Source organism: Orussus abietinus, unplaced genomic scaffold (assembly GCF_000612105.2).
Source record: "Orussus abietinus isolate OABI.00-Male unplaced genomic scaffold, Oabi_2.0 scaffold5, whole genome shotgun sequence".
Taxonomy (NCBI): domain Eukaryota; kingdom Metazoa; phylum Arthropoda; class Insecta; order Hymenoptera; family Orussidae; genus Orussus; species Orussus abietinus.
The window spans coordinates 692,945-717,660 of NW_019394929.1; the positions used below are offsets into that span (position 1 = coordinate 692,945).

Below are 24,716 nucleotides of genomic sequence, written 5' to 3' on the forward strand. Positions count from 1 at the left end.
GGGATCGGTCTTTCGATCCGATGATACCGTTTCACGATTTTTTCCTTAGCATACCAAAACTGAGACTTCCTTCCTTTACGACCAACGCGCCAAGTGCTCTCGACTATCGGACACTTGACTCGCATCGGAATACGTAAAGTGGAGCATGATACAATTTACGTAAACAGGAAGGTGGACTGCTCTTTGAGATACCTATGCACGGATGAAGTGGTTTTCGGTTCTTAGCGATCATGCTATGCATGAGGTACAATTTTTCCTGTTTTCATATTTTTCTTCTCGGTAGTGTCTAATTATACTATGTTGTTAATTGGAAGATGGCGTTCTCTCTAAATGCAAGAAAAGGTACGCTTTTAGGCACACAGCATGCCGTAGTGAAATCAGGAACGGTTATATGCTCGGTGCGCGTAGCATGGGCTTATCTTAAAGTGACGCATATCAATGAGATCGCTGGTCAATCAGATGCAGTAGGGGATACCGATTTACATCTGGCTTTGCATATTTCTTCTCTATGCCATGAGTTGGGTCTCTTGCGAAGGTCTGCGTGTCATTCCCCGGAGAGCAGGGAAAATTCGTGGGGAAGATTTCCTCCGTTTCGGGGCAGGAAAAATCGGAAGAGGTTCCCTTTGACTCGGAGACATCGATGCCTGCACCCTGCAAAGGACGCATCGATCTGTCTCGACTGGTGTAATGTTATGCTATTATTATAATCACAACGTTTCGAAAACATGAGCCACCTTGGCCCAAACTAGATTCGGCCCGAAGAGACCGCAAATTCCAGTTTGCCAGCTGCCGATTTCTCCTCTTGTTTTCCTGAAAACGGACAGGACATATAATTTACGGTCGTTAGGTACTCATTTTTCAAAAATCAACGGGACACTAATATCCCCATTGAATGCAGCAACGTAGGCCTAATATCGATGTTAAGAGGCAGGTATCTTTAAATTTTATAAACAAAACAACGATCTACAGTTCTGTGTATTTCTTAATGCCGGTAAAATTGTTTCAGAGATTTGTTTCTGTTCAGTAAGAGAGGGAAATTTGAAACGTGGAGCTAGTTGGATTAGTGATTAGGGGCGCTGAAGAATATGCCTAGTATGTTCGGGCGTATCGAATTTCAAGAAGCGGCCATGAAACGAAGCGTTACCGGTAAAACCCTTGTGATTCATATTGGGCTGCCTCCTTTGTGTGGCAAAAGGGGAGCAGAAGTGAGAATCCAAGGACATTGGGGTTGCTCTCCCAATTGCGCATCATTTCGTACCCCGCATTAGGGGAGTTTTCTACGCTGGAGTGGTGGCGCCATCTTCGAGGACGAGTGATAACGAGTGGGGTTTCATGTTTCCGGGACTCCTGGTATCATTTTAGTTACCAATCGAGTGTGTAAATCTCGCATTACTTTATTATTTATAACAGTTCGCGTTCCTGATCAGCAGAAGTTACCGACCAAGTCGCTGGAGACTGGCGGCTTCTTTTAAAGTAACGGAAGTTTCGCAAAGGAGCGTCTGATAATTTTATATATTTATTGTGACAGGACAGTTTACTGATCCTTGTGTTTGTGTCTTACAATTCGGATGTTAACGGTATGAAAACTTGCGGGAGAGCATTTCCTTGAAATTTCCGTGAAGTAATGTAACTTGTCTTCATTTTGCCTTCTTTGATGATGCTCTTTTCCGTTTCGGTACACGTTCTTTTTTTGCTCCTTCGAGATAAACGGAATTAATAGGTTGGAGAAGAAACACTTGTTAATATTTAATCCGAGGCTTTTAAGGAATACTAACCACGTATAAGTATTCTGCTTGAAAGTCTGGAATAGCTTGGAAATTCTTGTTTGCAGAATGGACGGTTTTGGAGTATGTCAGGTCGTTTACTCGAAAGGCCTCACGGTCGTTGACATAATCAAGACTATGTTTTTTAGGATGACGTTCACTTGACTTTTCTTTAAGATTGAGGCAATTCGGGGCCGATTGTCTCCGTTTTTTCATTGAAGATCGTTTCTTCCCCATCATTAAATAATTGTAAATCGACGAACTGCTGCAGATCGAAGACTCGACATCTAATTGTGCAGAATTCTTCGGAAAAATTTGTTCCGCTTCTTTTTCTTGCTGAACTGGTGTCTGATGTGTCGGGTCGTCTACAGCTTCAAGAATTCCCTCTAAACATACCAAAACGGTTACTTATACATAACAATATTTATTCGTAAAAGTAATTTACTCGAGGCAGGTTTCTTTAATTGGTGGCACCGTGAGGATGGAGTCGTAGAAAGATTATCGGAAACAGTTTTTCTCGTCGGTGTGCAGGCTGAATCCTTCAATCTTAATTTTAGGCAAGGATTTCCCGACTCATCGGTATATTGCTCCGCCACCGGTTCCTTCGAACTATCCTGTCACAAAACTAATGGCTTAACGAATAACAGTAAATAAACAATTAACGAAAAAAAGTATGAATCAAGTTATCATAACAAAATTCTGCTAATCTTACTGTACTCTCGGCTGAGATTTTCCTCTTGCTACTGGACGACAAACTCTGTAAGATATCCTTGGTGTACGCGCTGATTTTCCTGGTAATGGCGGACAAGTCACTGTACTCCATCTTCAACTGGTTCAGCAGATATCCCTCTAAGCTTTCCCGTTTCGGACTTTTTGCCGTCCCAGAGTTTTTGTTCCTCTGCAGAATAATGAACAAAGTTGTACATATACGTCCATCCTTTTAAAGAAGTACAAAAAAAGAACTGTAAGTCACCTCAAAGTCGTTCGACAGGTAAGCCTCCACACTCATCTTTCCCTTGACATGTGAACCCGAAAGACTTTCATTCTCTGGTTGCAGAATAGTGCAAGATACTCCGACGTCTTTCACTAGGACTGCATCCTGACATTGCCTGTTCCTCCTATCGCTCCTGCAATTATAAGGTCATTCGTTAACCGGCCCTGAAATGTCTCTTTATGGGACTTAATGCATCGATCCTCGGATGCTTCGCGATGCACCAATGCCCTCATGCTTCGATGCATCTCTAACTTTGCGATGATTTATAATACAAAAGTGGTCCACGAGGAAGAAAGTGGGTTTTTATGGGGCGAACCTGTAATAAGGAAATCCATAGCTGTCCCCTGACACACTTGCAGGATTGCTCAACTTCTCGAGGACGCCGTTCTCGATCAAGGTCACATCATTGTAGAGGGTCTCATTAAGGATGCTGACCGAAGCACCGTTCGAAAGGTTTATCAATGGACAGCGAGGAGACGAGATCCTTTGATAATACATGTCATGGTTTTTCATGTTCAAAACTTCAGGATGCCTCTTCCTCGACGGCAACATACTCGCTGAAGCGTCCCCAGCTTCTGGCGCGACTACAGGAGTTCCCATCTTCTCAAAGAATATAAAGATGATTAGTATAATGCGCTATTAACAATAAGTGGTGAACGATTTCTTGGGCAGACTTTCAATTTCTATGTTTTAAATTGTTATAATATATCGGGACTGCGTATAGGATGTTATAAAAAGTTGTATATGCACGCTTAGGATCTAGCGATGCCTCGGACATGTAGATATCGACAGATACTCAACTTTTAGTTTAATGATTATTACCGAAATTTTTAATCTTCTATGGCCCATTGCGGAGAAGCAAAACAATGTCCCATGTTCAGAGATGAGTTGGGAGATTGTTTACGGGCAGGGTCGCACGATCGCATTCTGTGCTGCCCTCTGGTTTTGTATGTTAGCTTTCACCGTTTTTTGCCCCCAAGGACGGCGCAACGAATTTCTGGTAGGGGCTCGCGCACTCGCGATGGCGGTGCCCTCTACCAGTCGCCGTCATTGGCGGAGATAATTGATTCCTTACCGTCCATTGTTGTATAACAGAGCGATGATATCGACTGAGAGAATTGCTGGTTGCGTATGGTAAATCATTTCCGAATAGGTTTGAAGGGAAGACGCCGAATGGTAAGCCCTCGAGCTACAAGATGGCGCCACCACTCTAGCATCACGGCATTTCTCCTCCACCTTTCTCTTTTACCTGCTTACCCCACCCTTATCGACAGTATTTAATATCGATTAAACATTTGTAAACTCAAACCCTCTACAGAGCTGCGACTGTTTTACCGTTGGGCCACTAATCATCCCAGAATGGATATTTAATCGACACCATAAATCGCAAGGAATTACAATCGAAGGGCAGCCTCTATCCCGCGAAGATTCATCAACGAACTGCATAAATTATCTAACGTTTACCGTGACGTCCCTGAAGTCAAGACTTGATGTATTACTCGGAAATCATAGATTGCGTCAGAGTTCATTGACTACAGAGCTTATTAATATACCTGTGCGTGGAATGTACCGGTACGAAGAGTCAATGAAATACCCGGCGGACTCGCGGTGTCTTCTGCTTTTATAAATGGCGGATCTTAACTCATGTATAATACATATCGTGTTTCTTAAAAAAGGTAACAAAGGCAGGCATAAAGTAACCGATTGCGCATTTACTGTACCGCAGTATCCATATTATGTTTATTTGCTGCGTATTCATGTGGTGGAACTTTTTTAGGTTTTGATCTCGACGCTGGATCCGCGTCGACCAATGGCGACGCGGCTTTACCCCGGCGAACGCGGTATCAACGGAAAGTGAACGTTCTCCGAGGTCGGAGCGGCCATTGCTGTCATGGCGGAAAAGTTAGCCGCTGTCAGACCGTGTCAGACCGTCGACAATCGTCGACGCGCCCGTACAGGTGCGACGTGCTCCGGAAATATTATCGCGTCCCGAAGGAGAGGCTCGCCAGGATCGCCGTCGACCTCGAGCCCGAGGAGTCCTCAGCGACGTTGAAGACATGTCTGCCATCGGAGACTTCAATGCGCGGGCTAGACCAGGACAGGTCGCGGGCGGCAAGATCTACGGCTGACTGCACTTGTCTCGTTTTTTATTTACGACTTCAACGAACCTGTGAACAAGGATACAATTAATCCCGATACTTCGTTGTTTAATGTGATTTAACCGGAATTATGATACGCCGAGGAAATTGACATTGAGCGCGCAACTAGAATTTTAGAGTGAAAGGAGTTTCGCCGAATTTGGGGAGCAGTACAAATTTGAATCCAGGATTCGGCGGTATTTTTGGAAAACCTGACTCTGGCGAAAAAGAGCGAGGGGAGTTTTTATTTGAAGACACGGATGTTGAGCGGAAGTTGATAATACTTTGGCAATATATTGCTCGGGCGTAGAACCATTCGGGAGAGTGATTTGCAGCTGGATCGTCCATCGGTCTGGGAAATATCCATCGTGTCTGGCGACGTCTGTGGGGAAGAATAATAAAAACAAGGGTTTTAATTAAAGGAGTTATCATTAATGACCAAATCAGATGGACAATCGTTGGCTGATGTATCTGTGGGAGCCATCTTTTTTTTCAAACATCGTGACGCGAAGAAAATCCCCCGTACTTGAATTCCAGAGCTGAGTATAAACAGTTCCGACGAGTCGTGTAAACCTAGAAATCTGAACGCTGTTAATATTTTCAAATTTAAAGCTCGAGGAAGATAAATGAATCCAGAAGCAATCACTACAGATTCACAATTGCAAATTGGTGATACAGTTAAAAATATAGGCTAAGGAAGTTCGCGTCTTCTCGCAGCTGTAGTTCTCTTCAAGTTTGTGCGGGCGAAGTGAGTCGAAGGATTCGGACGCAGGAATCCAGAATAGATGCAAATGTTCGGGAGAGGTGCATCGTACGGTGATTTTCGAGGGCAGGGATCGAGGAGTGGAATTTTCGAGCTTCGAAAGTGCGCCGATCGCGGAATCGTGTCGACGTGCATAAAACACGAGTAAAGTCAGGTGAAGTGGCACGAGGGCGAAGTGCGTACGCGCATGGAATGGCGATGGAATCCGTTCTACGGTGCTCGAAACTCGCCATGAAATTCTAAAAAGAACAGTTCCACTTCCGGAGATCCTGAAATTTGGGGTGCCCCTTTGACCGCTTCCTCTTCCTGGGGAAGCCATCGAATCGGAAGTTCCAGGCGTCCCGGTGAAGAGTTCTCCACGGGGATAGTCTATTGTAGTTCTGCCAAAGGATGAACCAGGGCGCGAATTAAATCCAGATCGACTACCGAGGCCTGTTGGGTGGATTGTTAGAGTCTGGGGGAAGTTTACCAAGGATAAACGTTGGTCGATGCAGCGCGATGTTGCCCGTGTGGATCGTGTTAGCGACGACGGCGTGTCTCCTCAGAGGCTTTGGTGAGTTCAATGCTGCCATAGACAACGTCACCCTTTATAAAAAAATTAACTGCGCTTTTTTACAAGAAATAATTAATTATCAAAGGTTAACTACGTTATTCCCGGTGAGTTCAATGCTGTAATAGAAAGCGCCACCGTTTACACGAAAATTATTAACTGCGCTTTTTCACGAGAAGCAATTAATGTTTTAACATCAACCACGCTATTTGAGAGTTATAAGAGAAAGGGTCACCCTTTACGTACGAATTAATAGCTATATTTTTTCTGTAGGAAGCAATTCATTATTCGATAATATTCCCGTGATGGCCGATATCATGGGTATATTCGAAATTAAAGTAACATAATTCTTGTATATGGTTAATTGTTGGGATTTTCTGCAAACGTGTCGTCTCATCGAGCGTAACTTGATGTATCCGTACGGTGCCGCTATTGTCGGTAAATCTAACAATGCTTCTAATTACGTGTAACGTATCGCCAAATTAGCACGGTACCACGAAACGCTAACGGTAAGGCATTTTTTGCTGTTTCACCTGACAACCTCATCCTGCTCCCCGAGCAGGGGAAATCTTTTAACGCGAGCATAGTACCTAATCTCATTGTCGCGGTAAATTCGTTCCCGGAATGCATATTTCAGGCAGCCCGTAACGATTACCGGTTACATCCTCACGACCATGTTTAACGTCAGGGCTGATTAAGGGGAGAGGAAGAGGCAGACGAGAAGAATCGGGATCGGAAACGCGATGGGAATTAACGCTCAGGAGTTGTACGTATAACCGGGTCACCAGACACTTAACAAAAAACGATGCCTATCTTCTAGGGAGCCGACTTTCGTGATAACCTCGAATAAGTTCATGGCCTTTGAGTCCCAGGGCGTCTCCGACTGCAGTTAATGTTGCATAAATTATCTTCGGTAACCTTTTGAAGATTGCATCCGGAGAGTATGGCCTGAAATCTTGAAAGAAATATTGCTAAATTCGTATTCGCGCGAAGTCCGTATCAAATAAATTTGGAAAACTCCTTAGATGATATTTTGAGGATTTTATTCGAAGCCTCAAGTCGCGGAAATATTACTAAATTCGTATTTCGGATTGTGATTTTAATCTATTTTGCTAGATTTGCTGCCTCATGGCTGCAGATACGTATAAATGACACTGTAGATAGACTTTGCTAGTTTCTCAAGTAACTGCAGCTAATAGGAAGTACCTGTAACCCGTTTCGCTGGTAAAAGCTGCCGCTTTTTTCTTTTAATTCTTTTTTTTTCTTTTGGTAAGCCTAACTCTCCAACTTAGAACTAAGTAACTCGAGTGCACTTAACAATTATGTATATTTGATGCTATGATTGAACGTGCCCTAATACTTCTTAATAATAAAAAATCCCCCATTTCGTAGACTTAAATATTCATGAAAGCCACTAAACGTCTATGATAGTTACATTATAAAAACTAATGTAATCAATTCACGTGACATGTATTGTAGGTGTCATCTAGATATGGCGTATCAAGTTTATAATGAAACAATTGTAGATGTGCTCAATGTGCCATGTAAAAGAATGTCCGATAAATTGGGGTAAAATTCCTAATTTGTTCATAAATTCACAAGTATAATTTAAATCGTCATTGTAATGTGTAATTTCAGGGTATCTTTGTGTACTGAAAATGCAATAAATGTAGAAACATGTACAGAAAAGTTAGAAGGGGTTTCTTATCAGCGATTGGCTCATATGCGCATTAACCAACATCGGACATGTTTACCAGGCAGTCGGGAATGCCAGAAGACATCCGGGAGAAAATATTCCACTTATTGCAGAGTCCTTCGAGATAGCAACCCTTGTCGGCGTCGTATTCCCGCGTACTTTCCTAGACAGGACCTCTGTTATCCTACAACGTCCATCTAAAGAGGATAGAGCTCGAACTTAACGATTCTAGGATGCGATGTCGCAAGACCGACTGCACGGTGCGTCCTCGAAGTAGCACACGTCGGCTTTTAACAACTAATAGGATTAGGAAGAGTTACTGCCTCGGCTCTGAAAGTATAGATAAAAAGGCGAAATAAAGGAAAGCAGAAGGAAAATCTAATCTAAGCTGTTTCCTTCATCCTCTTCGTTATGGCTCCAGGCATCGAAGGTCTTTTTCTTCCACGCAGGATGCTTAAATATTACGAGCAGATCTTCGATCGCGGCGATTCTCTTTGATGTGCCGATCAAGTCTCGAGTGGGATCAGGAAAGGAAGGTCCTTGGTTCTTGCTTTCACGGTTGGCAGGATTCCCTGTAATGAATGACACAGGCTGTAATTTCACGAGAAATGTCTCGAAGAGCAGGAAACGTGTCTTTCGGAGGGGCGATTTAATCATTTCCTCACCTTATATCGCTTGGCATTTATGATAGCAATAATGTCACAATCGTTTCACCGAACCTCTCACTCTTCTCGCGTGACATGCCTCGAGAAAATTTCTCCCAGGGGATCTACGATTTCGAATAAAACGCGGAATATTTAGAGAAGGAGGTCTGATTTTATTTAATCTTCATTCTGGTATCAGTCTTTGTCGGCGAAATCTCACTGAATTGAAGAAATATTTTATTAAGTCAAAGAGTTATTACCTGACCCTAATAAATTCGATGCAACGTTTCTTTCGAATTATTACCATTTATTATTGTTCATTCGTGTCAAATGATTATTCTACGGAGTAACGATATATTTCTTTCGTTAAATTCTTTCTCGAGGTTGATGGAGTGCTTTCGTCAGCCGGGCGGCGCAGCTGAATGAAAAGAGGAAAGGGAAATCCGTCTCGATTCCGGGAAAAATAAAATCAAACGAGAACGGGATACCAAAGAGAGGGGCGACTTTACGGGCGAGAATATTTAAGAACCTTCACCGACCACCGAGTGAAAGTAGCCGGTTCTGAGGTTCGTCTGGCCGAGCCTAAGCCAAGACGAAAAGTCGACTTCGAATCGCTCCATGGTAGTGAACCGAGTCGAACACGTTCCCGGAAATCATTTGGACGGTTTTTCAATGACGTCACGGCCTTGACACGACGAGTTTTTCGGTGGTTCCTTGCTCGGCCGTGTTTTCTTTTTTAAAGGTGGACTTTGGTAGGCACCAGACTCCTCTCATCTTTGAAGATGGCCCTCGCCCAACAAAGGCAGAAAAGAATCCGGGATAGGCGTTCCCCTTCCCACAATTATTAATAATTAATCATTCTTCATAGATATCATTTATCCAGTCGACTCCCCGAAGTAACATTACTGTCTGGAAAATAATTAAATCATTATTCGGCGGTCTGCAGCACCCTATTAAAAATATTCATAAAATTCCTGCGCTCTCGGTATTATGAAATCCATAAAATTCGTACATCGTACACTTTGGTCATTGCAGAATTATAAGTCCCATGTCTTGAATTTGGTATGAATCTCTAAATAAATTTATTATCCTAGAGCATCCTGTAGTAAGTTTAGAAAATTCTGTGGGGAAATTAATGTACTTATGTACCGGAGGCTTAACATATGTTTATAGAAAATGTATAAGTAAAACGCTACAAAATAGGTATACCATGGAATGGAATTTGTAAAGAATGTTGTAAAATTTCATTTTTTGGGTTTTTTTTTAATGGTGCATCATTTGGAGGCATCACGACTCTGCTCACATTCTGTATGCCATGTCGAAATGAGGCTCGAGGAAATTGTGTTGAGACACTTGAACAGGCTCGTGGTGTCTCAATATGGAAGGCTTCGATCGCGATCGGGAAAACCGACGGTGTATTTTAATTTCTTCACCGGGTAACTTCGTAAGGACGAACTTTTCCTACTCGAGGCCGTGATTTCCAAACGGCGAGCGTTCGTTGAACCTGCCGTGGACTTTCTTCGTTGTGCAACCAGGATTTGAAAGTGCTTCTAAATTTGGTCAGGTCATCTTGCAATGTTGCACGCTGACGCCTCGAGCAATGAGCGACATGAATCGGCGAATTATCCCCTTGCAAATCGGAGATGTCTCATTAAAAGATACACACACATTTTAATAAGGAAGTCCAACGGCCAAATATCGGGGATAAATTGTCAAACTACGAGTATACAGGAGAAAGTTAGCCTCGAGGATAAGTTCTGGTACGCATTCTAAGTAGGAAGAATTTTTATATCCCCGAAGAAATTTAATTCCTACACCGTTGATTGATAATTATCCAAATTTACCGATACAGGTTTGGGCACTAATTTCACGATTTCAGTCACTATTCCTTAATAAACATTTACGACATGATATTTAAATGGACACAAATCAGAAGAAAATGATGCGAAATATTTCCCACGCAGAATGGTGAACAGAGTTAGTTGCCGCTTTGCAAATTATGTCAGAAGCGTCTATACAGTCTTGCGACGTCTATTGAATAATAAGTGACCATTTTCTGGGGACTCGTAAAAGAAATGCAAATCTGACGATAAACGTTAGCTCGGGTGACGAAGTCGAATATCTCCTGGGTAAGAGACCCCGAAAGAATTCTTTCCCAATGTTTTGTCACATATATGTTGATTTTACATTCTCCCGTTAACATAGCTAACAAAGGTCTATACTAATTGTTTTTAAATTTCGAGGTGTTCTTCAAATTGACCTCCATGTCCAAACGTTTTTGAACTTCACGATATTTATTTAACAAATTCCTCCAATTTTTATTTTAATTTTTGATCACGTCAAACTATTCTTATTCTAAACATATATAATATGTATATCTCCCATTGAAACACAAAATATAATACACTTCACTTATGTATCTTTCTGTTTACGTTATTTTATTGGAAATATCTGTAATAGAAGGCTTTATCTCAGGAAGTGGTTCTGGCGATTTTATTTCTTGATTCCATCCGCAATGTCCCCTTTTCTTTGAATATCGTGCATTTGCATGGCGACGGGGAAAGAGCCATCGTTCGTGAGCAAGCAGTCGCGAGACAGCGCTCGGTCGTTTGGTCGCACTTTCATCGTCCCACTTTCTCCATGCTGGAACAGTGTTCCCTCGGAGCATCGCAAGGTTCTTTGTAAAATCGTTGGTAACATGGGTTTTCACATGCAAAACCGGACAACCCATCAATTGCAATATTTAACCGGCCTTCGCCCTTTTTTTGTGGCCAATTCGCTGAACGGGATTCACAGCAGGGGATATCTGTAAATTATAAAATAGGGAAGATGTAAATTTTTTAATACTGTCGGCTCCTATCGCAAGGTACGCCGAGCTATCAATGTTTTAATTTGTGTAAAAAAGATATTTTTAAAATATTTGTCAGACTCTGATAAAATTCTTTCATAGATTTCCGTGACGAAAAGTGGGCTTCGACGCCTCTCCGACTAATGTCTTCGTCTGTCCTTCATTTATCTCGAAAGTTAGATACTTGTAAAACGTCCTGCTAAATTGACCGGTGGTTAAACGACCTTCCAGAAGCCACTGATGAGTTTTCTCATGCAAACCCGGCACTTCGGCTCTCTTCATCTTCCACGCGACCGAGAAAATCTGGAAATTGTTAAATGTGGTTATAACTTTCGAATCGCATAAATTCTCGGCTCGTTACTTGCGCGACGTCTTTCTAGATACATTCTACTTCGACCTTCGAGAATTGAAGTCAACGAGATTTTCATGCCGAGCTTAGAAAGGAAGTTACGACCACCACTCAAATTGCGCGCACGACAAAATGCTTAATCAGCTGATCGATGGATTCCAGAGAATAAATTAAAACGAGTTAACCAAATCTCACTCGACGATGCGTCTTAAAATAAATAATCTAACGTTCCCCAGCAGATGAGAATTCTCCTAAAAACGAAGCTGAAATGACCGAATCTCTTATTTTGGACATCCACCGATTTCCTCGAATACGCAAGTACTTAAAAACGCGACGTCTTGTCATCGAACGCGTCAAAGTAATCACTTGAATATTCAAAATTTCAGAGAAGTCCTTGAGGACCCTCCTCAGCATCCAAACTGCTTGTACACGTGGTTGACTAATAGATATCTCAGTGAACGTCTGACTGTTAAAAATGTTTCTAAATCTCCTACAATTCATATACAAGAAGTTATATAAAATTTTGACGATTTAAATCAGCCCATTTGTAAATGTACGAACGAGTTTCGAATTTTATTACTATATCTCAGATTTTTTAAACCAGCTTACAAAATTAAACTGCATGTATGTTAAACATATCTACGAGTGTATTAATAATGTACGGTATCGTACCCGAATAAGACTTCCGGTACACGTCTCATGAACGAATAAAAATGTTATCAGCGCATTTTCTGGGAGTTTCGCCGAAGTTATTAATTCCACTCCGTGAGGGGGGAAAGTAAGAAAGTTCATTTCAGGCTATCCAATATCTGAACTCGAGGGAAATAAATTCGGAAGAGGCGCTTGTTATTGCAGGAGAGTTTAAGAGTCGATGGGAATTTTGCACCTACGTAAGGCCACGCACTCTCGTGATTGTCCTCGTGTCGCAGAGGCGTATTCAAAAAATGTCGCCAACTTTCTCTCCTCCCCACGAAATTTATCGAATGCTCCAGGCGATGGTCCGGAAGATTTCCAGTCGGCGAGGGCATTTGCAGGTTTTCGCGAGCTCGAGAAAGTCATGAATTCCCCTTCGTAACGCTGGCCATCCCGTTCTCCAGCTTCACACTCCAATTCTTCTTGGCTGTTGTCAGCGAGCCATGGCATTAGAACATGGTTCCATGCCCTTACGATATCTTGAAATCCAAAATTCGGCCCCCACTTCCGAAATGTCACTTCCGTTGCCAGATCATTTGGCAGAGTTCACGTGCTTCCTCGGATGGAAAGGAACGAGCGCCACTCGAGCGTCTCGACGGAGAGAAATTTCTCTGAAATGGATCCGCTTGATGAAATGGGATTTACTTAAATAGTCGTAAAATCGGTTGCGCAGAAATGCTCGGGAGCCATGAAACGTTCAGACATATGTCGACTGTCTGAATGCCTCTTGGGAGGTGCATTCGCCGCTCGTAAACATTTTCTTTTTCGCTAATTGCAATAATAACGATATAAATGCAGGACAGATTAATTAGCCCAGTTGTGCGAGCCCGCGAGTCTCGTTGCATTCGAAAGAGCCTAGTTCCTCGTTTCTACGTCTTTCGGAAGCTTAGATTGCGAACTTCTCTTCCAAGCATCGGTCGATCCGTTTGTGTACTGTCCAGGAATCGTGCGGCTGCAGTCATGCCGGAAGATTCCTGGAATTAAAATACTGCTTTCCAATTCTTCGGCGTTCCTGACTAGCTAACTATTTTCCTAGTGTTAACGGGCTTACGTCCTATGTATCAATTTAAAAAAAATCACACAACAACCGGCAGGAACGTTACGAATTTCCTCGTTACGGTGTTACCTGGTGTACTCGGTTTCGCACTCTAATTCGCAATGATTTTCAGCAACGAGCCGTGGCGGCGAGTTAACATCAGCCTTCTTCCTTGCAGTCCCAGAAAATTAACTTTCGCATTTTCTTCAAACTCCGCCTCTGATATTTCGCGCGTTTCGTTCGGCGCACTTGATCCTGTCGAGATTGCGAAATTTCACCAGACGATGAATGGCATAAATTCGTTAATTAACGAGCAGATTTTCCCGACTTTCACGTAACGAGTCTACGAACCAGGATACCGTTTCCTTTGTTACGGGCTTAGGAAGTCCGTCGTTAAGAAGAGGTTCACCCGATTCATCGATCGCTCGATATGATCTGCAAGGTCTCTCGAGAACTCGTTCCCTTTTTTCCTATCGAGTTTGCGGCCAAGTGGTCGTCGCTCGTAAATATTTTCCACGGTAATTCCATCCTCGCTCGTGCATCTCCTCGTTAATGGCTTAATAAAGGCTCTTGGTCGAAACGCTTCCTCAAGGTATACCTGGTCCCACCGGCGATCAGCTGAACGAAGGTTAAACCCGAAGCCGGCTTCGGGTCACACTCTACTTGACGATCTGATCTCGAAATCCAGGAAGATGCATATCAAGGCTGATATCTCTCGGACCGCCGACGTCTCTGAGCACGACTCTCTCTCTAATTATTGCCTGCAAATTACCGGATAATTAAAACTCGAGCGAAGAACCGTGCGCTTACGTACCGAATCGAGCCCCTCATTGATCATCGGGAAAGATCGATGACTGCAACGTGCCTCTTCATGAATGCAACGATGTATGAAAATCTCCTCCAGGGTTTTATTTCAATAGCTTGATAGCCGGAACTTAATAATCCGCTCGATTCGATCCTAAAAATGAATATTAAAATGTGCAGATTATTCGTAACGATTCGATCATTATCATGCTGGTCTCATCATAAGTATTCGTTCTAAGACCAATCCGTCTTTGCAGATGCCCAGTTCAGTGATAACACCCCACCGGTGATGTGGTTAGAACGAAATTGGGTGCTTCCGGAATCCGAACCGGTTGGTAGCATCGTCACCAGAGTTAGAGCAGAAGACAACGAACAGGATGAATTGACTTATGGATTGGAGCCCTTGATCCATAGCTACAACGGAGCCAACATCCCGCAGACGCAGCCGCCATTGCCCTTCTACATAGACAACAGGACGGGCACGGTTTTCCTTAACGAGTCCTTAAAAGGAAGGGTAGGTAACCGCTCGATCGTTCTCCGCAAAATCGTTAGGTCCGAGCAGACCGAAGTGACTCACTCGTATAATGGAGTAAAAATATATTCTCGTCATGATGACGGTCGGGTGAACGTACGCGGGAATGACCGCTTAAGATAATGGAGGAATAACCCTCCCAAAGCGGAAATAAGTAATTACCCACCGAATTTCAAACCCACCTAGTTAAATGGACATCATCGATTATACCAGAATATAATTATGTAACATTAAACCGGTAAATCAGGAAAACGTTAATAAAATATGGAAGATATTTTATAGAAGGAACAAGAGTGAAACGGTTCAATGCATTTATGTATGAAAGTCAGGTTGCATAACGAATTCTGTTCCGTCTAGGAAGTTAATATCACCCTCTGTTATCAATATCGGAACTTATATAATGTATGAAAGTCAGGTCGTATTGCAAAGTCGTGTACAGGAAAGCACGTAGCATTTACTTCGCCATATGAAGTACTTAATAAAAAAACATGCCGGTTGGGAGGTTTGTAGGCATGTATGAATGTATGGGCGAATTAAATGGTACTTCATATTTACTGCGTAGCCTGAGAAATATGGAAGTTCGTGTTTCTACCTGAACTGATCATTTTCCGGAAGGCAGTGAATTTACTGGCATTCTTGTTCCCCGGAAATCGGGCAACGAGTCGGGTCCAGCAAAATGGCTCCCTTCGGAAATGAAGCGTTCTCCGTTGTTTCTGAAACATACACGTAATGCGACCGGTCGTTCAGGCCGACTTACCATTAACCCTGAGGGTTCTTGCCGCTTGTTTCCAGGGAGGGCAGAACCTGTTCCTCTACGTGACCGTCTCCGACGGTCAACTCACGGCGAAGAACGAGGTGTACGTCAACATCAAGAACACCTCTCGTCCCAATGGAGGCCACACCAGGTACTTTTTCCCCGCATCCACCCAGAAGTAACGCCGACACCTTGGATGGGTCTCCGGCTTCTGGGTCTCCTCTTCGAACAATTAAGTCCCAACGACGAGGAACCCTTCCCTCCATCTGGGAAAACACCGAGCACCGTTCACCGGAACAATGCACATCGCAGGAACCCCGCAAAGTTCCCGATTAGTTGCACTCTGCAGACATATCGTTTCAAGATTGTACTTACAATTGGCTCCAAATTGCATTGCGCCCATCAGGGGGCTATCATTTATCAACGTCGTTGCAATGACATTGCGGATCCTGGGTGCGCTCGGTGTACTCTCGTAACGTCATTTTGCATAGGAACCAATGTTTCATCCTTGGTTGAGTAGATTGTGCCTTTATAATTGAGTCCTTCTCGGGATCGTCAGGGAGTGAACATCGAATCATTTTTGTATATAGACTGGAATTGTAAATTCTTAGGTCGGGTGGGTTGTCAGCCACGGCGAATCGCTCCCGTTCATAATTCATGATTCATACCCAGTTTGACGCGAAAGATGGTTCCCCATGTCGCATAGAGAGTACCCTACGTGGTCAATATAGATATGTTTTTCCCCAGGTCGCCGTTTCCGAACCAGCATGGGTCCGGAGGTCGCATTCGTCCACCTCTTCTGGGTCTCCCGAATCTGCAGAGTTATCCACGTCCACCTGCTCCGGAACCGCCTCCGTCTTCCCCTTCTGACTCGAGACAGAAGACCACGAAGCTTCAACCTGAAAGAGACAAAGAGGGAGATCTTAACTCGGCAACTTCTACGGAAGTAAACCCCGAGGAAACCGCGGATAACGAAATCGGGGGACCTCCACTCAGTTCCAAAGTGGCTCCTACGGCACCTCCGTCTCAGGATGTCGCCATGATATTGGTTCCTGTAGCTGCCGTGTGTGCTCTGGTCCTAGGCTCGGCCATGGGTGTGTGGTCTCTCCGAAATAAATTCTGCGGACACCGGAAAACCAAGGAGCATACGGTGAATACATAGAAAATCACTTCGAGGTGGTCTTAGTCAAAAGGAAATTTTCCGCAGGAAGCCAACGAGCGAGCTTAAATTTTGCCACCAATCGCTTACGCTCTAAATATAATCTTTATATCTTACTGGTCTAATAAACTTTTTGTCAGTTTGCTGGACTAGCACGATGCAGATTATATGCATGCGGTTATGCGTTGCAGGGCAAGGTATCGTTTCTTCCTGCGCACCTCCAATTGACTGCAGTAAAATCCGAAGGTCGTTGCATCGGCGCATATTAATTCCGACTTTTTACTTTTGACGGCAGAAGGAGCAGGTTTCCGTAAGCGTTTCGAACTTGTCCGACGATCCGTCTCTGGTGTTGAAAAGAAGCCGAAACCTGAAAGGTCATGCCAACCGGTACAGCGGTTGGGAGAAGGAAAATGAGGCCAGTGTCCAGAACAAGTCGAGCGAGGACAAGTGGGAGTACCCCAGACACAGACTCAAGGTTTGCGATTGTAACGTGCGAATAAATTAAGGTAACTGACTGCCGAGGGTCGCTCACCAATATTTTTCACGGGTCTGTCTTTAGGTCTTCAATATTCTGGGGGAGGGCTGCTTCGGCCAAGTATGGAAGTGCGAAGCTATGGACATCGATGGCCGACCAGGGCCAACCATAGTGGCGATCAAGACCTTGAAGGAAAACGCTACGGAGAGGGAGAGAGTCGACTTGGCTCAGGAACTTCGAGTACTGAAAACCTTGGAACCACATCCTAACGTCGTCAGGTTGTTGGGCTGTTGCAGCGAACGCGAGCCCATCTTCGTCATTCTCGAGTACGTCAGCGGTGGAAAACTGCAGAGCTTCCTGAGAGCTTCCAGAGAAGAAAGGAACCGTGGTGGGCCTGGACTGAACTCTCGAACCCTGACCAGCTTTGTGTACCAGGTGAGATTCTGGCCAAATGTGAGATAAGTACCTCTAAACGATGTAAAATATGCATAGAGACTTCGTCATCTGAAATATTCATCAGAGACACCTCACTGAAATTTGGAGAGAGCATTTTTTTAAAGGAGAGGGTTTTTGATCGAATTGGCTGGCAGTATCTTACCGGTGGAAAGTTTATCCAGACTTCGGCGAAGTGTCCTTTAAGCGATTCAAATGACCAAGGATTAAGTTACTGAATCTTGATACCGTTGCCTTCTGAAACAGGTTGCTAAAGGCATGGAGTTTCTCGCATCGAAGGGCATCATCCACAGAGATCTCGCAGCTCGGAATATTCTCATAGACGAGAATAGAGTGTGCAAAGTCGCAGACTTTGGCTTCGCCAGGGACGTGGCGGCCAATCAGATTTACGAAAGGAAATCCGAAGGTCGTCTGCCGATCAGGTGGATGGCTCCGGAGAGCTTATATGACAATATTTTCTCCGTGAAGTCTGATATCTGGAGCTTCGGGATTCTCACGTGGGAAATTGTCACCCTTGGCTCGACGCCTTATCCTGGCCTAGCTGCAGCCGAGGTAATAAATCACAGTCTCTTCATTTTTTCCTTTTTCAATCCAACTTTCCTATCTCGCCCGGATTCATTAATTTCCCTGCGAAAAGAAGTGCTTGAAAAGAAGCGGGGATATTATTTTGAAACGCCACGGTGTAATGTTTTTAGGTGATGAGAAGGATCAAAGACGGCTATCGGCTCGACAGGCCTGAGCATTGTAAAAGGGAACTTTACAACATCATGTACTATTGTTGGGACCAAGATCCAGCAAGCAGACCTTCCTTTGCAGAATTGGTCAGTCTGTCGGAGGCACTTCTTATGGACGAGACTGATTACATCGAACTGGACAGGTTTCCAGATCACTCGTACTACAACGTCCTCAACCTCAGCGGTGAAAAGTTGTGAAATTCGTTGAGAGACTCTCGGAATAGGACAGTACCTGAAACTGAGCGATCTACATCTACTGCTATCGCCGTGGCCGGATTTTGAAAAGTTCCCTGAACAAGTTTTGTTATTCCTACTTTAACTCTGGAATTTTCCATATTCCCATATGCAGTTCCATGCTGCAAACGGTAGCGCGAATTTTGAGGCATATTAAACCTTGGAATATCATATGTTTAGACTGAACCAACAAAAAGGAGCAAAATTTGTTTAAGGAACTCTCTACGTTCGGTCCATCTTTTATCGTCATTGTTGCATTGAGATTGTCAGAGATAGAGAATAAGAGAGATCAAATTCACTTGCTGGTTGCAGGCAATTTGAATCGATAATGTAATCCCAATGTAATCCCTTATGTACATAAAACATGCACGTGTATGGAGAGAAGACGGGTGAAAGACTTTTGTACATTTCGCATTTGAGGAAGCTTCCAATTCACGTTCGTGTAATTTTGCGGTGATACTTTTCAGGATTAATATTAATCGTAATCTCTGTCCGTGGATCGGTATGATCCTTTTCATCGAAACCGTCCAGTATGATCGATACCTTCACGACAGGTCACGTCTTCGCGTTGACTTTGTCACGTGAGAAATGATAAGTTTGCGGACTAGTCAAAGACTTTCGAAGTAACCTTCATAAGCGCAGTAACATGATGAGAATATTTAACGAGCATGTTTTCCAGATGACAAAGTATCGATGCGTCGCTTTAGAACTGGATCGAGATCTTAAGCTAAAAAATTCGTACCTCCATTAAAATCGGGGTAAGCTATGAACAAAGACAATTATAATCTCCTAGACTTACTCACGCTCCACATGAGATGTATATATTGTATTATGTCAGTTTCGATATTAAGTTATTATGTAATTATGATTGCTGCAATAAATAGCGTTACGTTCTACGTTTTGCTTCTCTGCGCTTGATGTGGGACGTGTTCGTCCTCGATTGAAAATTCCTGGGAACCTACATATCAATTCATTGTCTCCACGCAATGTTGCAGGTGTATAATGGTCATTTTTCATGCGTCTCGCTACTCTCATGTAACTTTTTAAGGTGCAGCTGCGGATCTGTAAATAAATCATCTCGATTACGTGGTATAACTCGGTAAATACCTGACTCGAGTTCTGAGATCTCTCACCGACTATTATCTTCAGTGTTTATTTACCTTCGATAGGAATGTTCAGCCATGCGGGGTTTCGCAACGGAGTGTTTAGCAATAACTGAAATTGTCACTTCAAGCCGTGTATTAAAACAGAATAAAATCTCAGTTTAGTTCTTATGTATATCTAGCCGAATTGCAGCGAAAACTTGACTTAGAACAAATTGTTTCATCTCATGCGTGCATTTCGAGCATATATTATAAGTTCTTACATCTGATGGATGAAAGTGAAAATTCAAATTCGCGCGCCCTTCGCTCGACGCGCCATCTGCAGGATTCCGCGCGAAACTTCCCGGGGCAGACGACGCATGGCGCGATCGATGGCCGACCGCGTCGTGCATGTGTGGAGTGGAGGTTTTGACTTTCTGCATATAAGGTCCTCGAATAGTCTAGTTTTATAGGTAGTCGTCTTATGACACTGCCACTGAGTACATTTTAACTGACAGTACCGAGTTGTCCGTCAGAGGACGAGTTATGGACTCGGTGAAGAACGGCGTGCCCTACTCGAAGAGCGGAGACAAGGAGCAAGACGAGGTTAGTTAGGTTAGGATATTTTAACCACCGACTGCAGAAACCGCCAAAACTTATCCGATTCGTTAAAATTCATCGAATATATTTTTACCTCCCTGATATGTCCACGGAGTAGCCTTATCGCAACTCGTTTTAGTCACTTTGGAGGTTAGGTTGACTACCTGTCAAACGGCTCGTGCTGATCGACTCGCTGTGTATGCAGACATGTATGTATTTACCGCACATGCGATGTCAAAGCGGAGCGATAGATGGATCTTATCTCGATGGTCCTTCAGATCGAGAAATATCGATCTGTAACAATTAACACTGATTAAATGGCGTAATCAATAGATACCAATCTCGCCTATATGTGTTTATCTGTTAATTACCAATAATGGATTTTTCTGTTATGAGAAGTTTCGTATAATCTATGCTTGAGGTTTTTAAAAATGGAGTCTTATTACTGGCTGGTCGAGGAGAAAAAAAGTTTTAATCATTCTATCAGAGGTTGAGTTTTCTTTAGATTTTAACGCTTCGCCTGCACGGGGCAATTTATTGTATGTTATCAATTGAACGTGACTTAATCATCTCGAGAATTTGGCGAGATTGTCCACGTGGTGAAAAAAAATTGCGTCATTTAAAGGCGATTCAACTTATACACATTATTACTTATATTCACATTTCTCAAGTTTGCTATTTACGCATTTATGTGTATGATAAGCTGAGCGCTACTTTTCCTTGATTTCTTTTTAAAAATTGCTCGTCGAAAACCGCGAGTGGCTTCACTTGGCATTGAAAATATTTCTGACGACTCTGCACATTAATGTGCACGAAGCAATTTTTTTTTATCAATTTAACTGCAACCAATTTCACGCATGAAATTCCTTTCTGCGGACTAGACTTTTTTTTTTCTGAATTTGCGGTTTCGATTACTGGGATTAATAACCGCGAAATGAGGTTTTACATGAGCGACCAAAATAATTGGCAAATTAATTTTATTTCACTTGTTTTTTCCCGGTATTATCAATTATTTTCTGTATGCATAAAATATGGAAATGTGCCTACGACCTACGGCATGTTATGCGATCGAGTGGTTGCCGCTTTATGTTTTATGAAATATGATAAATAAACATTGCGTAAGTTATTGAATTACCTCTTGGGTTTAGATGTATAGGCGTGAGGCTTTTTAAGTTTTGTATGACCTTAGAAAAAACTCGGGGGAATCATAGCGTCGGTAAATGTAAGCTGTAAACGATTGTTTTTTAATTTAACGCTTTTGCCATTTCAGATCCTGCTCCAGCCCTTCACCTACATCCTGCAGGTTCCAGGAAAGCAGATCCGCACGAAATTGGCACATGCTTTCAATTATTGGCTAAAAATACCTGACGATAAGCTCCACGCGGTCGGCGATATAACCCAGATGCTCCACAATTCTAGCTTGCTGTGGGTATTTACTTTTCAATTCTTGAATTCCGACGAAACTTAAGGAAACGCTTTAAGGATACTCGATAGAATATTTCTGTGAATTACAATCAAAACACTTCTCTGACAAGTCCTTGAATTTTGTACAAGTCTCTACTGTGTTGTTTTGGAGTAATTTGGTGTCTTCGGGAAATTAAGAGACACTCGGACGGCTCACGTTTGGAATTTAAAATAGCAATCCATTCTTTGATAGTGACCACGGTTGCTTATCGCAACGACTACTACAAATATGGATTTTTCAATTTAATTTAAATTTAGCTACTTCGACGTTCGCGGTCATTAGTTTCGATGAAACACAGTCTTGTTTCTCTAAATTACCTTATGTTTGTAGAGAATGGAAGGCGGTCGAGAAAATGCCGTATTTTATTGCGGGGTGTCAGTCGTGTAATCAGTTTATCAAAGTCGAGTTTCTTAACGAGTTCGACGCCCCACCGAATGTCAAGCAGGCTATGTATAGTATTTTCACGTGTCTCTTGTACTCAAGGGCAATCCGCTAAACTTGTCTTACTTTTCTACAGTGTCGACGATATTCAGGACAATTCCATACTTCGAAGAGGAATACCCGTGGCGCATTCGATCTACGGGGTCGCCAGCACCATTAATGCAGCCAACTACGTTCTGTTTATTTCACTCGAGAGAGTCATATCTCTAAATCATCCGGAGGTCGGTATTTTTATAGAAAATCGTGACGAGAAGTATCGAGCGCGTCTCTGCCTTTATACAGGCGACTCAAGTGTACACGGAACAATTGCTGGAGCTTCACAGAGGGCAGGGTATGGAGATCTATTGGAGAGACAACTATATCTGCCCATCTGAGTCGGAGTACAGGCAAATGACCACCAGAAGTCAGTTTCTTTTTCCTGTCCCTTCATCGGAACTACCATATTTTCTTATGTCATGTTTAACTTATTAATAACTTCAGAGACTGGTGGACTATTCAACCTGGCAGTCCGACTGATGCAACTGTTCTCCGACTGCAAAGAGGATTTCTCACAGTTGGCAGGAATCTTAGGACTGTACTTCCAAATTCGGGACGACTACTGCAATCTCTCTTTGCAGGAGGTAATGTAATTCGGTTTTAGACGTGTTTCGTAAAATGTCATTGATCGGAATTCTTGAATTTTCCGTCGAAAGGCACAAACATTCAAGTGCATTTGGCCGGAGTAAAAGAGCACCGCGACCTTAACATGATTTTTTCATTATAATAGTACTCGGAGCATAAGAGTTACTGCGAAGACCTCTCGGAAGGGAAATTCAGCTTTCCTATTATTCACGCGATTTGGAGCCATCCAGAGGACAGGCAAATTATGAGTATCCTTTGAATGTGAATGTGACGTTATTTCGATTTTCTATTTTTTAAGTCTACTTTTTCCTTTACTTGAGGCTTTTAACCGAAGACATTCTGAGGCAACGAACGAAAGACGTTGACGTGAAGGGGTACTGCGTAAACCTCTTGGAGAAGTTCGGCTCCTTTTCCTACACCAGGAAAGTGTTGAAGGAGCTGGATAAAAAGGCGAGAGACGAGGTGGAAAGACTTGGAGGCAATCCATTATTGATGGACGTCTTGGATGAGCTTCTGGCGTGGAAGAAAACCAAGGATATCGAGACACAGCCCTCGTCTCGACCTCTGCCGTCGTGTAGACATGAACGAATGGATTAATACTTCGATTAGTTAGATTATTTGCTCAAGGACCTTATATCTAAATTATACTATAGTGCATTGCGCACGGTTCGTATCCTCAAAACTGTAACTATGGTCTAACAGGCTGTATTTGACACGGTATTTATTGTGATAATTGTCCTGTCATTGACATTCGCATAAGCGTTGTTGCCGCACTTTAGAGTGCAGGTAGAACTTAAAATAGGTGAAGGTTTGAATTTCTATCGATTGGAGTCAAATTGGTTCAGCGTTTTCCACCTTCCGTACATACTTACGCGATGTGTCAAACTGTTGTACTTCGTGGTACTTCATTGGTCAGGTGGAGTTAATATTCCAGATTATTGTATTAGCGTTTTGATCTTACGAGAAGACTGCAAAAAAACAGCGAAACGGTGTTCATACGTTGTCATGAGACGGTGTGATCGAGTATTCTGGATAATTTTTACGGCATGTATTTTGTTTCTCGCTATCGCTGATATCAACGGTACTTTTGATAGGCTTATTGCTGAGCCGCAGGACATTCGGCTTTCTCGTAATTTTATTATTAACCATAATGTGCGTACAACAAAAGTACGATAACTTAATAGCTATTTGTCGTAATACAACTTTGATAGGTGACTTGTATTATATGTATGTATCTGTAATTAAGAGTATTAATAGACACCATTACGTATAAAATTGCCTCCTTAGTTAATAATATAAGATACCTTCCTCTTGCGGCAAAACTATCATTTCTCTCGAGTTTGGCACAATATTTCTTCATAGTCGATTTCTGCACGACCAAGGACTGGCTAAGAATTGCTTTCTTACACCCTATATCAGCAAGTTCAATCTCCTAAGCCATTTCTCCTTTAACACAGATTCCCTGATAGAAAAACGTAGACATCTTCCTAAATATCCGGAGTTCCTTTACTCGGGACATCCTCTCCATCTAACGTGCACTAATATTTCCGACAATTTACATCGACCACCCTAATCCGCGAGACACCTCCACGAATATTATCCATAATTAATTACAACGTACGAAATAATTCATGACAATTCACGGGATCGGCGGAAATCTAAATGTCCACCGACGCGAAGTGCGGAACATTTTTTGCGCGGGGTACCCGCTAAGTACGATCCCGAAACCCGTACAATTTTTTTCCATCGGCATCGTTTCCAAAATATCTCCCCCACATTAGCTTCAATTTATACAAATGAATTTCCGGAGCCGAATCTCTCGGTCACTCTTGACACTTTGTAAGGTCCGCCTGCTCGGACGAGCAGGATCCTTTGTCCAGGATTTACC

General features: G+C 42.9%; 4 protein-coding genes and 1 long non-coding RNA gene across 7 annotated transcripts; 2 read left to right on the forward strand and 3 right to left on the reverse strand.

Annotated features, from left to right (window-relative positions):
• Window positions 1-1,503: 1,503 nt before the first annotated feature.
• LOC105701141 lies at window positions 1,504-3,637 on the reverse strand. Of its 2 annotated transcripts, none has more exons than XM_012427587.1 (7): window positions 3,559-3,637; window positions 3,074-3,357; window positions 2,737-2,890; window positions 2,476-2,661; window positions 2,209-2,377; window positions 1,776-2,149; window positions 1,504-1,696 (listed from the first exon to the last, which is right to left on the reverse strand). In XM_012427587.1, exons 1-7 carry the CDS (start codon window positions 3,604-3,606, stop codon window positions 1,535-1,537), a joined length of 1,377 nt encoding a protein of 458 aa, XP_012283010.1. In that variant the 5' UTR covers window positions 3,607-3,637; the 3' UTR covers window positions 1,504-1,534. The 2 variants fall into 2 exon arrangements, with proteins under 2 accessions (XP_012283010.1, XP_012283011.1); XM_012427588.1 differs by having other exon boundaries at window positions 3,580-3,633.
• Window positions 3,638-4,710: 1,073 nt separating this feature from the next.
• LOC105701346 (tyrosine kinase receptor Cad96Ca) lies at window positions 4,711-19,515 on the forward strand. Its single transcript, XM_012428020.2, has 8 exons — window positions 4,711-6,211; window positions 14,536-14,792; window positions 15,603-15,715; window positions 16,312-16,714; window positions 17,019-17,198; window positions 17,283-17,633; window positions 17,898-18,203; window positions 18,347-19,515. Exons 1-8 carry the CDS (start codon window positions 6,157-6,159, stop codon window positions 18,581-18,583), a joined length of 1,902 nt encoding a protein of 633 aa, XP_012283443.1. The 5' UTR covers window positions 4,711-6,156; the 3' UTR covers window positions 18,584-19,515.
• On the reverse strand, window positions 11,590-13,891 carry LOC105701349. The gene is made up of 2 exons (XM_012428024.1): window positions 12,636-13,891; window positions 11,590-11,699 (listed from the first exon to the last, which is right to left on the reverse strand). Exons 1-2 carry the CDS (start codon window positions 12,886-12,888, stop codon window positions 11,647-11,649), a joined length of 306 nt encoding a protein of 101 aa, XP_012283447.1. The 5' UTR covers window positions 12,889-13,891; the 3' UTR covers window positions 11,590-11,646.
• On the reverse strand, window positions 16,010-17,346 carry LOC105701350. Its single transcript, XR_002762300.1, has 5 exons — window positions 17,256-17,346; window positions 16,942-17,090; window positions 16,551-16,683; window positions 16,233-16,463; window positions 16,010-16,155 (listed from the first exon to the last, which is right to left on the reverse strand). It is a non-coding gene; the product is annotated as an uncharacterized LOC105701350 (long non-coding RNA).
• Window positions 19,516-20,088: 573 nt separating the features above from the next.
• Window positions 20,089-24,103, forward strand: LOC105701347 (geranylgeranyl pyrophosphate synthase). Of its 2 annotated transcripts, XM_012428022.2 has the most exons (8): window positions 20,089-20,307; window positions 21,572-21,726; window positions 22,097-22,216; window positions 22,284-22,428; window positions 22,490-22,610; window positions 22,688-22,827; window positions 22,974-23,076; window positions 23,163-24,103. In XM_012428022.2, exons 1-8 carry the CDS (start codon window positions 20,248-20,250, stop codon window positions 23,423-23,425), a joined length of 1,107 nt encoding a protein of 368 aa, XP_012283445.1. In that variant the 5' UTR covers window positions 20,089-20,247; the 3' UTR covers window positions 23,426-24,103. The 2 variants fall into 2 exon arrangements, with proteins under 2 accessions (XP_012283445.1, XP_012283446.1); XM_012428023.1 differs by lacking the exon at window positions 22,097-22,216 and having other exon boundaries at window positions 20,090-20,307.
• Window positions 24,104-24,716: the final 613 nt, after the last annotated feature.

Coding starts and splice junctions, on each gene's coding strand:
- LOC105701141 (XM_012427587.1), bottom strand. CDS start 3,606: ATGGGCCATAGAAGATTAAAAATTTCGGTAATAATCATTAAACTAAAA. Junction 2,891..3,073: donor TATGGATTTCCTTATTACAG/GTTCGCCCCATA, acceptor TTATAATTGCAG/GAGCGATAGGAGGAACAGGC. Junction 1,697..1,775: donor AAGCAGAATACTTATACGTG/GTTAGTATTCCT, acceptor TTTATCTCGAAG/GAGCAAAAAAAGAACGTGTA.
- LOC105701346 (XM_012428020.2), top strand. CDS start 6,157: ATGTTGCCCGTGTGGATCGTGTTAGCGACGACGGCGTGTCTCCTCAGA. Junction 6,212..14,535: donor GTGTCTCCTCAGAGGCTTTG/GTGAGTTCAATG, acceptor CCGTCTTTGCAG/ATGCCCAGTTCAGTGATAAC. Junction 14,793..15,602: donor ACGAGTCCTTAAAAGGAAGG/GTAGGTAACCGC, acceptor GCTTGTTTCCAG/GGAGGGCAGAACCTGTTCCT.
- LOC105701349 (XM_012428024.1), bottom strand. CDS start 12,888: ATGCCATGGCTCGCTGACAACAGCCAAGAAGAATTGGAGTGTGAAGCT. Junction 11,700..12,635: donor ACGAGAGTGCGTGGCCTTAC/GTAGGTGCAAAA, acceptor AACAATTTCCAG/ATTTTCTCGGTCGCGTGGAA.
- LOC105701347 (XM_012428022.2), top strand. CDS start 20,248: ATGGACTCGGTGAAGAACGGCGTGCCCTACTCGAAGAGCGGAGACAAG. Junction 20,308..21,571: donor GAGACAAGGAGCAAGACGAG/GTTAGTTAGGTT, acceptor TTGCCATTTCAG/ATCCTGCTCCAGCCCTTCAC. Junction 21,727..22,096: donor CTCCACAATTCTAGCTTGCT/GTGGGTATTTAC, acceptor TTATGTTTGTAG/AGAATGGAAGGCGGTCGAGA.